The sequence below is a fragment of the Vombatus ursinus genome, unplaced genomic scaffold (assembly GCF_900497805.2).
Source record: "Vombatus ursinus unplaced genomic scaffold, bare-nosed wombat genome assembly UNPS02014821.1, whole genome shotgun sequence".
NCBI lineage: Eukaryota > Metazoa > Chordata > Mammalia > Diprotodontia > Vombatidae > Vombatus > Vombatus ursinus.
This window is the reverse complement of record NW_020954599.1, coordinates 8,335,142-8,351,506: the sequence shown is the minus strand read 5'-3', so window position 1 is coordinate 8,351,506 and position 16,365 is coordinate 8,335,142. Positions and strand designations below refer to the sequence as shown.

Below are 16,365 nucleotides of genomic sequence, written 5' to 3'. Positions count from 1 at the left end.
AAATTGAAGGAAATGCTAAATTTCAATTAGAGGTTAGTGAAAATAAAAATGTCATTTTTTCTGGACTCCCTTGAAATCTATGCATATCAAGTTAAGAATCCCTGAACTAATAAACGTGATGGCTGAGCCATTGTCAATGATCTTAAAAAGGACAAATGTGGAGAATGGGAGAGAGGGCCACAGGAGTGGAGAGGAGAAAATACCTAACTCTTATAAAAGGGAAGGAGGTAGAATTGGAAAATGATAGGCCAGTGAACTTGATTTTGATTCTGGACAAATTCTAATACCTATTAATTATGAAAAAAATACTTAGACATGTCTAGAAAAGGAAGCAATCACAAAAAAAGGTAGCATGTATGGCTTCAACGAGAACTGGTCTTTTGTGTAGTTTTCTAAATTAATTTTTTTTTTTCAGTTATCAAGTATTTATTTACTTTCTCTCTTCACTGTAAAAAGAGAAAAACAAAATCCTGTAACAAATACACAGAATCAAGCAAAACAAATTACCATATTGGCCATTGGTCCTCTGGAATCAAGGTTGATCACTACACTGATCTTAAATTTTTTCAAAGTTTTTTTTTCAATGTTGTTGTTATAGTATAAATTGTTCGCCTAGTTTTACTCACTTTACTCTGCATCAGTTCATACAAATCTTCCTAGATTTCTCTTTCTAAACATTCCTTTCTCAATAATGTTTTGTCTATTCCTTCATCATAATTTGTTCAGCCATTCCCCAATTGATAGGCACCCCTTTAGTTTCCAGTTCTTTGCCACCACAAAAAGAGTTGCTATAAATATTTTTGCACATATGGGCCTTTTTCTTTTTCCTTTCATCTCTTGTTGGATTGCAGTGTAGTAACTTTTGGGGCATGGTTCCAAATTTCTTTCTTTTTTATCTAGTATTTTACTTTATTTTGAAATGTCCAATGCAGAGCCTTACAAGGTCATCCTCCCAGTCAATAGGTCTGAAACCAAAATGTCCTTTATGAGGTTTGCTTCCCACCTATAAGCATCAGTTCTACAATAACCAGATTGCTATGTATAGTGTACAGGAACAGTTTCATAATGTCACTTCAGAAATGACCAGCAAAATTTCAGACATATCACTATAGCTTCATTTAATCAAGTAGTCTAGATTATAAGAGTTTTTATTAGGAAATTTTGATGTAAAATTATGACTTACCAAAAAAAAAAAAAAGAAAGAAAATTAAAAATATTCTATGGATCTTTGCAGTGCTAGACTAGATAATCTTGGTTTGACCCAAAACTCTAATCAGGCTGACTCAATTTAAAAAATATCCCAGGCAAGTCCCCACAGATCCCCACATGATTCTCATGGATCCCTTACTATCTCCCAGGTTGGATGACCTGTGTTGAGCCATGGTCATTGTTTGCTGAGAATAGATATTTTTGATCTCCATCCCCAGCAGAATCCCTACATCTTCCATGCTATTTTTGTGGAGATAATAGAGACATGCAGACTAAATGGATTATTTAACAGACTATATGGCAGAAAGAGTTGAAGATTTGGTCCTAGAGGGTAACTGAGCCTAAAGGACCATTGATTTAGAGACAGAGCTTTAGCAGTTCCTGATTGGGGGGGGGGGGGCCATGAACTGGTACCCGATCCTCCCCATTGTAATCCTGGAAGACGCCAGCATTCAGTACCTTGAACGTCAGAGCTTTGAAGTACATGTATATGCCTGCCCTGGAAGATACCTTCAGACAGAACAGGAAAATTTCCACAAGAAGAGAGGTCCCAACCCACAGCCATCTTCTTAAAGCAATAAGTGTACATTTCCCACATCCCTGGTAGCACCCCCCAAGTTTAAAAAGAAGCTAATGGGTGAAGAATATTTCACCCTCCAGATCCAAAGTCACCACCTCTGTGGCTGCTTCAGGAGCTTAAAGAAGCCTTGGAACTGAAAGGAGCCCATAGTGGGAAAGAACCTGAAGGGAGCTGTCTGCATCGCTGCCAACTGAAGACCACAAGAGGAGATTCCATCCCTATCAAGGCAAAAGACTTTTGGTAAAAAGTAAAGTTCCCAGGGCAGCTAGGTGGTACAGTGGATAGAGGTCCGGCCTTGAAATCAGGAGGACCTGAGTTCAAATGTGGCCTCAGACAATTGACATTAGCTGTGTGACCCTGGGCAAGTCACTTAACCCCAATTGCCTCACCAAAAAGCAAACAAGCAAAAAAAAAAAGTAAAGTTCCTGACTCCGACTGACATAAACACCTCCAACTCACAGACCCTCTGTTTCTTATTTCCCACATGCAACCTCTCCTGAAGTCTCACCTTTGGATCTTTCCACTATTCAGCCCTCCCCCTTCTTCCAGCCTTAAAAAAATATTAAGGTGTTACTTGCTGAAACAGATATATTAAGGGGGAGTGGAGCCTGAATCCTTGTATAGTCTTTTCTCCACTAGGCCTTGTAAAGGCTTTGATCCTCACCAGTGGAAAAGGACTTCAGGGCTTTAAATGGCTAACAATGTATTGAACTTACGTTTACGAATATTGTTTGTCAGTATAGGGCTCAGCTGAATCTTTTCACCTTTTAGGAACTGTTGATACGCCTTCTCTGCATGACAGAATCCAGGCTAGTCCAGACCCCAAAAAGGTAATTATGCTTTTCTCAATAATTTTTGTTTTATGTATCTTGGTAAAATCTAGCCCTTTTCCTGAATCCCTGCTGCCCTTGTTAGCAGTGGCTGAATAATCCAGTTTAGCGGCTTGGAATAAAAAGTGTCATGGAGCTTAGGGCTAACAGTGCCTTTCTGTATCATGCATCATTGATCACTGCCATGAGACCACGTATAGATTCCTTTTACTATGCTTGCTTTGACATGATACAAAGTGCATGTACATGTTTCGGTTTGGGTTGTTGATCATTCCTGCAAATGATCTGTGTCCACAGGCAATGGATGATTTCTTAAAGAGACAGAAGATGGGAAGAATAGCAACTGCAGAAGAAGTGGCCCTGTTGTGTGTGTACTTGGCCTCTGATGAAGTGAGTGTTTCCTCCTCCTGGACGATGTGTCCTGCGTCCCCGGCAATCTGCCCACCAAAAACGACATTTTTAGGGAACTTGCAAACTTCATGGTGCCGTAGCAACCCAAAAAGGCCAAGTCACAATATAATTTGTTCAAGGAAAAGCCAGTGAACTCCTTCTTTTGATTCAGGTCTTTACCCCTTCCTCACTGCTTTTCACGAAGTGAAATTGAGGGTTGAAAACAATAAGGAGGTCATCACACAATACTCCAGATTTAGAGCTGGGTCATCAAGTCTAAACTCATTTGCAGATGAGGAAACTGAGATTCAGAAAGTTTAAGCAACTTGTCCAGGGTCGCACAGTTAGTAAATAATAGGACTTGAATTCAGATCTTGCTACTCCTACCTCCAGTGCTTTAACCAGTATACCACCAAGCTGCCTCACATGACAAATAGCAAAAATTACACAATTATGTAAGCCATACCAATTAACCTCTTGTGTAATGAGGACTTTGGGGTTAGCCAGTTTGAGAGAGCCATTTTAGTTATGCCCAGAGGATAGTTTTGGCTCAGAAGATTTACAGCTTGGGGGATCGGGGTGTAGTGAAGGGAGTACTTTGTTTAGGAAAATTCCACCATTCGGTTTTCATGAATTCCGACCGGTGTGTCATCATGTACGGAAATGACTACTATTTTTCTTCCACTCTACATTGACTGTTTCCTGTCCATTTTTTCCTTAATAACTAGTATTCATTTCTTAAGTGGTGTGGAACTAGGAAGAAGAAAAGAATCTTATAAGACTCTAAAAGATTCTGTCCCTCTTTATGTTACATGTTTTATTGTTAAGTGATAAGAGAACACATACTAACTCAATGGTCAAGGAGCGAGACATAGGAAAGGAAAAGTAGGCTTGAGGGGATGGTGGGATTGTAGAATTAGTGCCTCATGGCAAGGAATTACCTTATACTATTTGCTTATCAGAAAGACCTAAAACTGATTTAAGTGAAAAAGAAGAGGTCATCTGGTATTGTAGAAAGAGTGTTGACTCTGAAGGCAGAGGATTTGGGTTCACATTCACCATTCTGAAAATTGGTATGGGATACTGGACAAGTTGTTGACCTCTAGGCCTCAATTTTGTCATCTGCAAAATGAAGGGGTTAGATTTAGAGAATTTAGGGAGCCTCTAAAGTCCTTTTCAGAACTAAATATATGATCCTGTGATCCTTATATTATCTCCGAAACTTAGATATGAAAGGGAGTGATTAGACAGATTCCTTACAAAATTATAAATGGAATAGGCACTTTGGAGATTTCCTCCACCTCTTCAGTACTTCAGTGACCTGTGACTTCAATAGTGTGAGTATTGCCTCCATTGATGTAAATCACTACTCTTCTTTGACTAAGTAGAAAGTCTTAGTAAGCTGTTAGGGCTCAAAAATTGATCACCCCACAGACAATCCGGTGCTGTGTCCAACCTTAATTAGGCAGGTCTCAGACAAGTCTATCACCAAACCCAACCTTAAAGACTTTCCAGATGAGTAGGACTTCCAGGATTAGATTCTACTCTGAACCTCTAGGGTCACCTCCACGTCACAGGGAGGCATCAGAGAAGGCGGCTAGCATAAGGTCACTTCTTCACAGACTATATAAAAATGAATGACTACTTCATTACTAGAAGGTACAGTGGGAGCTGCATGGAGAATGGAAAGCTGGATGCTGCCAGTACGTCTGGCTTTCCTTTAAGATAGATCTAAAAGAACATTTTGAAAATTGGGCAGCAGTTGAATTGCGTCTACAATACAGCAGGCCTTTGAGGGAGAGTAGAAAAAAAGAATCTAGCTTGTTTACATTTCATTTGTGTCTTTCTCCTGATATGTGTCTTAAAGAAATTATATTTTCTTAAATATATATTCATATTATATATAACATTCTATATTATATAATAAATATAATATATAATGTATGGCATTGTAAAATCTATTTTCTTAAAGAAATTGTATAAAAATATTTTTAGACTTAAGAGCCTGTTCATATAGGGATAGGGCCTGGATTTGTGATTTCATTATTATAGATAACCTCCAGATAAGGATACTCCCTCTACCAGTGCATGTAAGCACTTTCTCTGCAACTTATAATTTAGAGAGTTGCCTGGCCCATTGAGAAGTTAAGTGACAATCAAGATATAAATGAAATGTTTTACCATTACTTAGCAAATTTTTTGATGAGTACAAACTAGTAATAAAAGTAAGTTAAGTGTAAATTTAAGAGGTCAACCTTTTTACATATTCTCGGGGCCTTGAAAGATCCATTTACATACAAATCACTTAATATTCTCATTTTAAATCATGAAATCAAGGATTGAAAACAATAAAGTGGTCATCTCATAGATCCCTGACCTAGAGCTGAGAAGATACTTAGATACCATGAAGTGCAACCCATGTATTTTCAGATGAAGATGCTTATGACATAATGCTTTGTGAGCGTAGGATGAGTTATTGTATGTACTTGAAATAGACCTATGCACATGTACATCTACATGTGTGTGTAGGTATGTATACATGTATTCCCAATATAAAATTATTCGATTACTCTCCTCTCCTTATCTATTGAATAAGATGAACCTTCCAGAACTGTGTTACCGAGTACCATCTTTTCAAGTCTCAATGATACTTGTGAACTCAGATTTGTCACCTTGCACTAGAATGCCTCTGTTAACATTTATTAATAGTAATAGCTAGCATTTATATAGCCCTTTAGGGTTTACAAAGTACTTTATATGTGATTAAGTCATTAAATACATCTGTACTCCCGGAAGAGTTTGCTAAGCAGAGATAAAACATTCCATTCATGTGCTGATTATCATACATTCTGAATTAATGAGAGCCTGTCTCAAATTTTCTACATTTGTATATAAACATATGAAGCCATAGGTTTTTACAAAATCACAGATTTTCAAGGTTGGAAGGACCTTGGCAGCCATCAAATCCAACTCGTATCAAAAAAAAAAAAAAAAAGAATCCCCACTACAGCACGCCCAATGAATCATCACCTTTCCTTGAAAACCTCCCATGAAGGAGAAGCCTCTAGCCCCAGATACTATTCCACTTTTGGATAATTACAATTATTAGGAAGATTTCTTGAGTTTAAACTTTTTGTAACTTTCCATCCTCCTACTTCTGTCCTCTGGACACAAATAAGGTAAGTCTAATCCCTCTTGCAAATGACAACTATTAAACTCCTTATAGACACCTGTTGTATTCCTGCAAAGTCTTCTCTCTTCTAGGCTAAACATCTCTAGTTCCTTTAACTGATCTTTATTTGATATAATAGATTTAAGAGATTTTCCCTTTTTGGTTGCCTTCCTGGATCTTCTACAGCTTATTAATATCTTAACTGTGGCACTCAGCACTCACAGCATCATAGATCAAGAGCTCGAAGGGATTTCCTAGGCCAGCTAGGCCAACCCCTTCACTTTATAGATGAGGAAACTGAAACGAGAGAGGTTAAGTGACTTGGTCACCGTCACACAGGATGTAAGAGTTGGAGGTTGGAGTCAAATTCGGATCCTACGCTCACTCGTGTGCTTTCATTGTCTACCGTCTATATTAGTGATAAAATGTATGTGTTTCATATATAATATTACATAATACATAATAATTATGTAATTATATTATATATTACATATAATGTATAGTGTGTGTGTGTATGAGTTTGACCATTTAATCACCTCCAAATTCACCTGATTATGCTTTCTAGCCTGCATCTGTTCTTCTCTAGAAACATCTTATGAAAATTGCTTTTCCTTGTTTCTTAAGAATTTCTTTTTTGAGAGTTTCCCTGGTTTTTCCTATAGAATTATAGTTTATAGGACCTTGCCTATCTATTCTTCGACCCCTCTGAAATCTCTCCCAAAATCTAAGGTGCGTGACTAACTCTGCCTCACTTTCCCCTACTTCTCTATCACAAACTCAAGGAAGGAGCAGTCACTTCCCCTCAAAATTCCTATAATTTCTATCCCAGCAATTACTTCCCTCTTGTAGGTAAGGACCAGGCCCAGAATACAATTTCCCCTTGTTGATTCTATAAAGAATGGAGTTATTACCAAGGCAAGTCAGTAAGTTAGCATATGCTCTGCTTTTGGCAAAAAGAGCACTCCAATTAATGTTAAAGGGGTCTAATGCTGTTGCTATAGTACCATTGCCAAGATGGCTTATTTCCTCTTTTATACTGGATTTGTCACGGCAGCCAAATCTGTCAACCTAGGCCTTATAGTTTCGAGACTCCATGACTGTTCCTTATACCACCTCTAATCAGTCCTGATCATCTCACTTTTCCGAATTTCTTTATTCACGAATCTACAGATGATGCTGCACCTCCTTTTACCCTACCTGGCACCCCCAATTCATTGGGCAAAGTGCATGAACCAAAGTAAACATAAACTGTCTTTGAAAATTATGGGCGCCAAGCAGAATTTAGGAATTCCTGATTATTGTGCAAAACCACATAGGTGCAAAAGCTTGCTGTCAGCTAGTTCTGAAGTAGCTTGGGTTTCATGATGGAAAGAAAGCATTTTATCTTTATAGGAAATTTTCAGGGAAAGTTGTAGTGACTTCAAGTAAAAAAAATCTGTAAATACCAAGGCTCACCCAAACATGAGACCTTAGCAACAAGGGATTGACTCAGAAAGTCACTTGTTGAGTTACTGACGTTAATTCTTGGGTTTTAATTGCTGAGAGTGTTTTGAGTAATTTTGAATGTGTGTGTGTTAGAGCAAGAAAGAGACAGAGAGAGAGAAACACCAGGTAACAAATCTGTTTAATCCTTTTTATCCCCTGTTTTTATCGTTGCAGTCTGCCTACATGACTGGTAATGAAGTCATCATTGATGGAGGCTGGAGCTTGTGATTTCTGCATTGTAACAATGGAAAAGAAGCCTCTTCCTAGTTACACTGAGCTTGGACATGAATAGTAAACACCTAACAAATTTATGTAGCACTTTATAGTTTTAAAATGATACATTTAAATTTCATTGCTACATGATAATGTTGAATTTAATTAGTAATTTTTTTTTATTCTTCATATGAACATAATCAAAGTGATACTTAAAATTGATTCAATTAGAAGGTATATAATCTGTTACACAATTCTGAAATGTTCTTGATCTTTTTCTGTCCTCCTGAACTTTTTAGATACTCCAAATAAAATTATGTTGTGCTCAGTTGTTTTTGTAAGCTATGTGTCATTTTTTTAAAAAATTTCCAATTAAAAGTAGCTCAGAATAGAATTAATATATTCATTGTCTTACATGGTTTTGGAAGCCCTCGTGACCCCAGAAACAGTGTAGGGAATTTTAGGTTGCAATGGTTGTGCAGACACACATTGGTCCCCAGCCAGTGTGTTCTCTACCAACAAATCAGGCAAGAGACAGATACCGAAGAGAAAAGTATTTAATGAGGACATAACAGGAAAGCTAAGGGAAAATCAAATAGTAGAATCATTCTCCACCTCCCCGTGTATGTTAGGGGACAATTTCCCATTACTCTTCACATTTCTAGAGTCCTGTTCATATGATTATTAATTACACCTGCCATTGCTGCTTAGACCCCCTTCATAGCTGAGATTCCTCTCTGCCTTGAGAGCTACCATTAGCCAGAGTCTACATCTGCCGTTCTTCTGAGGGAGTGTTGTTATAATCACTACGTTGTTAGGTCTTTGGTAAATCCAGCACATATCACATCTGAATAGCGCACAGAAGGCCCCCTTCGGGTGATGGAAAAGACCCTTTTCTGAATTTAATTACCCCTTCTCAAGAGAAACTATCCCATCTTTCCTTCCTGATTAGTTTAGGGCTAGTAAATTCCCTTTTAACCCTGACATCTAGTTTTCAGGACCATGAAAATTATCTTGAAACTTCAAAAAGCTTTTGGGAGGCACTTTGGGAGGTATTGATGGGGAGGTATCTTTGTCCAGTATTCCAGCTATAGGCGCAAAGGCCGTTCCTTTATTTTCTCCACGGTAAAATTTGCAAATCACATCAGGTACACAAGTACAATTTATATATGTACCTCAAATATTTCTTAATTTGCATATTGCAGAGTTATGGGTACATTAACCCAAGATCGTGAGTTACATGGAGGTAAGCACTACCTAGTGTAGAAACTACAATTGTATATAGTATAACAAATTCATAGATCAATGCGTGGTAAATAAAAATCACAATTTATTTTTGATAGATAATATATATGGCCATATGTAATGTATACTTTGGGGCAGCACCATATGCAGGCATAAAAAGACTAAGGTCTAACTCCATCGAGCCTTTACTAACCACCTCTCTACCACCCTTTCAGCAGAATTTTTCTCCTGGGTTTGCAAGGTATAAAGAAGTTAAACACTTTCCTCCCTGTTCAGCTTCAGGCCAGGGATTTGGGAAAGTTCAGTTCTTGCTCTCTGAATAATGTAACACCCACTTTGGGTAGTGCCCTGAAAGATAGCCCTGTGCTGCATATGATTTCAAACGTATAAGAACTGATGCAGAGTCAAGTGAGCAGAACCAGGACAATTTATACTATTACATCAATGTTACAAAAATGAACAATTTTAGACTTGTGTAAACTGAAAAAGGAAATAAACCAAACCAAATTAGAATGCAAACGATTTATGTAATAACAACAACATCATAAAAATAAAAACTCTGAAAGCAATAAGAACATCTGATTTCTGTTTGCTGTTTTGGTTTACTCAATATTCACTGTTTGTGATGGTCTTTTGGTGGGAGGAGGCTAAACTGGTGAGCATAAGCTAAAGTATGCAGGAAAGAAGGCAGCCTTTCTTTACGAACTCCTAAAACTGTACCCCTAGACTAAAGATATTTGAAGGGGTGGCAGATGGGTATCATTCCAATCTAATACTCTGACTGAAGAGAGGAAAGAGGAAACTTATGCTGTCTTAGATCCTCCTGTCCCTCTGCCCCTTTCTTCACACTCGTCCCTCACCCCCCAACTAGGCTGTTGGTGATACAGGTACTGCTCTCAGATCATACTTATCCATGCCACCAGTGAGCTGAATCTATATACTTAGACAGCAGACACACACACATATGCATATATTTATTTTGGCTTACCTGAAGTACATTCAACAGCAGCTGGTACCTCCTCTACGGGGAGATCTTTCCCAGTCTCCCTGCACCCCAACCCTCACTCTAGTGCCTTTCCCTTAAGATTACCTCCCATTCATATATATATATATATATATAATAAACTAATATATAATATTTATATAATAATTATTGTATAATAACATATGTATTATATGTGTAATGTGTATATTATATATTTATATATAATATATAAATAATATGTGTGTATATGCATATACATACACACACACACACACATATATATATATATCTTATATGTACATAGTTGTATGTGTGCTGTCTCCTCCACTATAGTCCTTGAGGACAAAGACTATATTATTTGCCTTTCTTTGGCATGGTTAGCATAGTGTCCATCACATAGTAAGTACTCAATAAATGCTTGTTGACTGATTGACTGAAGTCATTCCCTCTGGCCTATAGGCCCAAGCCTGCCATCTGGGCCCTCTCCTTTCCAGAGGCCACAAGGCCTTGGCATGCCCTGTTTTGGGCTACCGTGTAACTCTCCCTGGCATCTTCATGCTAGCCTCTGCCTAGGTCCCCACTCGCATTGAGCTTCTCTTCCTGTCTTATCCTTTTTCTCTCCAAACCATCTCCAAGTGCATTTTCAAGCATCCCTATTTTCCAGTTCTTCAGAAGCTGGGATAAGAGATAGGCTTCGGGACAGAAACAATGGAAATCTTTTCCTGAGTCTTCCTCTAAATCCACCTTGCTCCTAGCTTTTACCTCTGCTTTCTGATACCCTGAGTTACTCACTGTAGCTTGTACTTAATGGGTGCTCAATAAATGTTTAACATGCCCCTCCCCTAGGGTTAGGTACCAGATTTTGCCCTAAAAACCAAAAAACCTAAGTCATATTATATATCATATCACTACCAGATATTTCTACCTATCACTCTTCACAACTCCTTCCATCCCTCAGGACAAGGCAAGGCAGGTCAGGGCAAGGCAGGATATGGTATCACAATGTCTCTGAATGTGGAAAAGTACACTGGATTTAAAGTTCAAACAGCTGGATCCTGCCCTGATACTTAAAAGCTGTGACATTTTATTTAAATTCTCTGGGCCTCAGATTTTTCATTTACAAAACAAGGGAATTGAACTAAATGATCAGTTAAGTCCCAAACCTAAATCTAGGTTCTAGGTAAACCCTTTATCTTAATCAGTGTGGATAATAATGATAATAACTAGCATTTACACATCACTTTGAGGTTTGCAAAGCTCTTTACCTATATCATCCAATTTTATCATCACAACAATCCTGGGAAGTGCTATTATTATTATTTCCATTTTACAGAATGAGGAAACCGAGGCAGACTGAGGTCATGACTGCCTCAGGGTTAATAATTAGTTAAATATCTGAGGTAGGATATGAACCCAGGTCTTCCCCCATTAGATTATAAGCTCCTTGAGAGCAGGAACTGACTTTTGCCTGTTTTTGTATCCAAAGTATGCACAGTGCCTGGCAAATAGTAAGCATTTAATAAATGTTGATTAATTGATTGACTGACTCAAGTGAAATCCCGCCTGAATTAGCTGGGCAACCCCGACCAAGGCAATTAATCTCTCTGAGCCTAAGCCTCTTATAAAATGGAGGAGAGGAGATAGATAAAACCATCTACCTTATCAGGTTGTTGTGGGGATCAAATGATGTAATGCATGTTTATGACTCTTGTGCTACTACTATCTAGCAGAATAATAATGGGGGCAGCTAGGTGGCACAGTGGATAGAGCACTGGCCCTGGATTCAGGAGGACCTGAGTTCAAATTTGGCTTCAGACACTTGACACTTACTAGCTGTGTAACCTTGGGCAAGTCACTTAACCCTGATTGCCTCATGCAAAAAAATAAATAAATAAATAAATAAATAAATAAATAAAATTAGATGGAAACACTCAGAGGACATGGGTTCAAAACCTTCCTCTGTCATATACTACCTCTGTAAGCCTGGACAAATCATCTACCCTCCCTGGGTCTCAGTTTTCTCATCTGTAAAATGAGAAGGTTGAACAGGCTACCTTCTGAGGTCTCTTTCAGCCCTAGTTCCGTGATCTTTTGGTCAAATATTAGGACTTAAGTTTTGGCTTTGCCACTAGCTCACCTGATCCTGGACAAGTATCAACCTCATTTCCTGCATCTTTAAAATGAAAGGGCTGGACATCTCAGATGCCTTCCCACTCCCAAATTCTAGGATTCTACTCAGACAGAGGGGTGGACTAGTGACACTACTGACTTTGAGACCCCTGTAGTTATATCAAAGAACTGTGATTTCTTCAGAGAGGTAAAATAACTTGTCCAGGGTCACACAGCTAATAAGTATTAGTGGAAAGATGTGAACCCTATAAGATATCAGTTAAAATGATGCTAGTTCTTTATAAATCCATAAAAGACTTCAAGTGACAAACATAAAAACACTTTGTATTCCAAGCATAGTGTTTTGTTCTAAATTTGTATGAAAGACAATTTCTGAAATGCACAGTAAACACTAATTAACTATCTCTCCTACTAAAAGTTCCCATTATATACCTTCCCCCCCATACCCTGCAAAATACAATATAATCCAGCAAGATTACGATGTGTTTCCAGTCACATGAAGCGATCCTAGGGATATATCAATGAAGAACTTGGGACTGGGAAAGAAGGAAAAATATACTACGGGGGGGGGGGGGGCAAGAGGAAGTCGGCACCAAGAAATTTTTGTATGATTTATGATAAAAAGAGCTCCAAAGGGGAAAGAGCTCCACTCTCTATTGAGAAGCAGCAACGGCACCTGAGAAGCAAATGTTTCGAGTCTATGCTTTCTTTTCTTTAATATACAAGGATTTGAGAGGTGTAAAGGTTTTATGGAAGAACCACTGTAGGAAAAAAAGACACTTCCAAGGCCAGACCACGCACAGATTCTGCTAAGAGAGTGAGGAAAACAGGTAAGAAAACAGGTAAGGTTTAATTTGGGAAGAAAAGTGATCAGGACTAGCCTCGGTAAGGATAAGACCATTTCCAATGTGTAGTTTTTCCTTTGTTCTCGAAGAGGACCATGACATCAGAGAGATGATGACAAGACTTGCAACTGACTTTGATTTGAGTAAGGGAGGGCTGTGCAAAGTCACCAGCCTCACTTTCTCCTCCAGAGCCATCTGGGTCCAGGGGCCAGATATTGATCAGGATGTCTGGAGACAGCCCAGGATGTAATGAGAGACCTTGGCTCTTTTAAGCTAAGTTTTTTCAGATTCTCACTTTGAGTCAGGCAACACTCATTCGGTAAATAAGCCTCTTTAAGGAGTGAGTCAAGAGATGGCCCCTTTAACGAAAAAAAAAAAATCTAACTGGGAGGGGAAGACCCTCAGGGTTGCTGGCCAAAAGAGAACCAGTTACTATTTACATTCACTCTGAGCCAGGAGAATCCAAAAAATAACCATTAAGTGGTGCTTGGGTAGGGACCTATTGTCCAATCCATGAGATCCAGGGCAAACTGGGTTTAAGACTTGGTCTTTGAGAAAGAAATCTAGCCAGTAAACCCCAACTAACTAAGTAGCTTTTGGCCAGAAAGAGTTGTTAAGAGATTAAGCTCTAGGAGAATTTTGCAGCTAATTTTCATTTTAATTCCAGAAACTCTTTAATTCCAGTCAAGTGTTCAGTACCACTTGGTTGTATAGGTGCCAGGGACAATACATGGTCATGAATATCAAAATGAAAATAATTGGAAACTTTAGAGTTGTTTTTTTTTCTGTTTCTTAGACTTTCTCTCCCTACCTTAGGAGTAGGTGTTTGGAGTTCCACTAAAAAAGTTTAAAAATGAGGTCATTACAACACCATCTGCCATAAACATCTGGTGGAAAGGAATCATTTTAAAAATCTAAAAATATTTCAAGAAGTTATGTGTTGGTAATGACTGACCAGGATTCCAAAGAACTAATGATGAAACATGGTGCCTACTTCCTGAAAGAGAGGAGAAAGAGCTCAATGTAGGAAACAAATAGTTTTTTGGACATGGCCAATGTGGAAATTTGTTTTGCTTGATTACACATGTGTGTAGTGGGTTTTGTTCTACTTCTGTTCTCCTTTGATGGGGGGTAGGGGTGGATCTTGGCTGACTGAAACAAAGAAAATATTTTTTTAAAAATTAAAAAAAATGTAAAAAGTTATGTGTTAATATTGTAAAGACAAACAATTTTGAAAGATTTAGGAACTCAGATCAACACAATGACCAACCACATTCCCCTGGACTCATGTTGAAACATGCCATCATCTCCGGAGAAAGGTGATGGACTCAGTGAACAGACTGAGACTTTTTTTTTTCTGTTGGCCATGGCCATCCTGTGAATTTTGTTTTTCTTGCTTATGTATGTTTGTAATAGGGGTTTTGGTATGTTTTTCTTTCGCAAATCAGGGAGAGAGGAGGTGGAAGGAAAAGAATGTGGACCTGAAAGTAAAATTGAATTTTTAAAAAGCTATTAGTAACTGAAAGAAGGAATGTTAGTCATAAAATATATTTGTAATGTATTAGATGAGTGGAATCAAGGTAAGGAAAGGGATGCTTATCTGAAGGGTTTCTTGGCTTGTAAATAATGTGAGTTCCTGTCCACAAAATAATGAAAGAACTTAACAACTTAAATATTTATGGGACTTAAGATTTCAGACCAGAAAACTCTTGAAAGTTAGGAAATTGCTCTCTTAGAAATTTGTCTGTACATTACAGCTTGGCTTGGAGAGTTGCCTAGAGCACTGGGAGGCTGTAACTGCCCAAGGTCACACAGCCAGTCTATGTCAGAGATAGAACTTGACTCCAGCTCTTTCTGGCTTCAAAGCCAGCTAGCTCTCTAACCACTATTTGGTGCAGGCCCAACAAATGACCAGACTTCATTAGATCTAATCTTCGGCATTTCAAGCAGATTGTAAGCACTACAGCTGCTGAGGCCCTTACACAGAAGGCAGAAAAAAGCTCAACTAGAATCATTAAGACTTTGATCATTGGACCTAACTTCAGATGTAACTTTGGATATAAAAAAAAAAAACAACAAAACTCAAACTACTCTTCAAAGATTTTTTGTGTTGTTATTGTTTTTAACCACACCTGTGATTTCATCCCAGTGGAGGGAGCTCTAAGTGAGAAATTCTCTCCCTCTCCCAAAGGAAAGAAATCTGCCATTATAGCTCCCAGAGCTGCCAGGGGCACTGAGAGGTAAAATCACTCATCTAGGGTCTCTTGGTCAGTTTGTTGATTGATTAAGAGCTCTCCTATGCTGGTCTTTAGGGTAGTCTTTGCCTAGGAGGAGAAACCTATAAACAATTAAGGAAATGCAAAATCTATACCTAAAGTAAATACTAAGTAATTTGAAGGCACTAACTGCTGAGGGGAGAGAGAGAGACCATCAAAAATGGGCTCCAGTATTTTTGAGGGGGCCAAGGAAATGGGGGATTGAATTAAAAAGAGCTTGAGAAACTGCAAACTCTTGGTGAGATGGAGAGTTCAAGATGGTAAATTAAAATCAGATTGAGATGTGATGAAGAAAGTTGGATGCCTACGAAGGGACAGAAGATTTGGGATTCTTCAGTCCATCAGTAAATTTGGGTACTCATTGAAAATCCTACCACTGCAAGGCATTCTGGATTCTGAGTCCCACTCATTCAGTGCCGATTCGACCTACACCAGTACCCTAATTAGAAAGCCATGCTTTGTGTGGTTCGGTAACGTGGATAGGGTGTCCATTTTAAAGAGGAGGAAACTGAGGCCCAGGGACTTGCTCCAAGTCACGCAGCAGGAGGGAGGTGAGATTCGAACTGCAGTCCCCTGACTCCAAACCAAGCCCTCTGCACACTCCCTCCACACGGCTGCCTGGGGATCTAGTGCCCCAATACCCTGAGCCAGGCACAGAGTATGCTCCAAAGAGCATACATACACTTGATTTCACACCAGGGCACTAAGAGCAGCAAACAGTAGACGGCTAGATCCCTAGGGCTCGGCCCACAGAAGGCTGCTCCTCAGGGCTAGCCAACCGCACTCCCTCCGCTGGGTACCAGAGAAGGGATACCTTGCCCTGCAGGGTGGGCAAGGGCATTATCACTGCTGAGGCAGGGATTGTCTCTTTGAGCAGCAGTCCCCGGACAGAGTCGGGGCAACTGCACCAGCCTCCTTCCCGTCACTGCCTGACGTACCCCCAAGGCTCCTCCTCCATCCATCCTGCTCTTCTCCGCCTGGGCTCCACCCCGGTGTTCGGGATGC

General features: G+C 39.1%; 1 protein-coding gene across 3 annotated transcripts in view; it reads left to right on the top strand.

Moving 5' to 3' along the window:
• Window positions 1–8,197, top strand: part of BDH2 (3-hydroxybutyrate dehydrogenase 2) — a 42,168-nt gene extending 33,971 nt beyond the window's left edge. For all 3 annotated transcript variants that reach the window (XM_027837347.1, XM_027837346.1, XM_027837345.1), the window contains 3 exons: window positions 2,561–2,619; window positions 2,917–3,009; window positions 7,841–8,197. In XM_027837347.1, coding sequence (XP_027693148.1) covers window positions 2,561–2,619; window positions 2,917–3,009; window positions 7,841–7,894 — 206 coding nt within the window. In that variant the 3' untranslated portion in view covers window positions 7,895–8,197. The remainder of the gene's footprint in view (window positions 1–2,560; window positions 2,620–2,916; window positions 3,010–7,840) is intronic.
• Window positions 8,198–16,365: the final 8,168 nt, after the last annotated feature.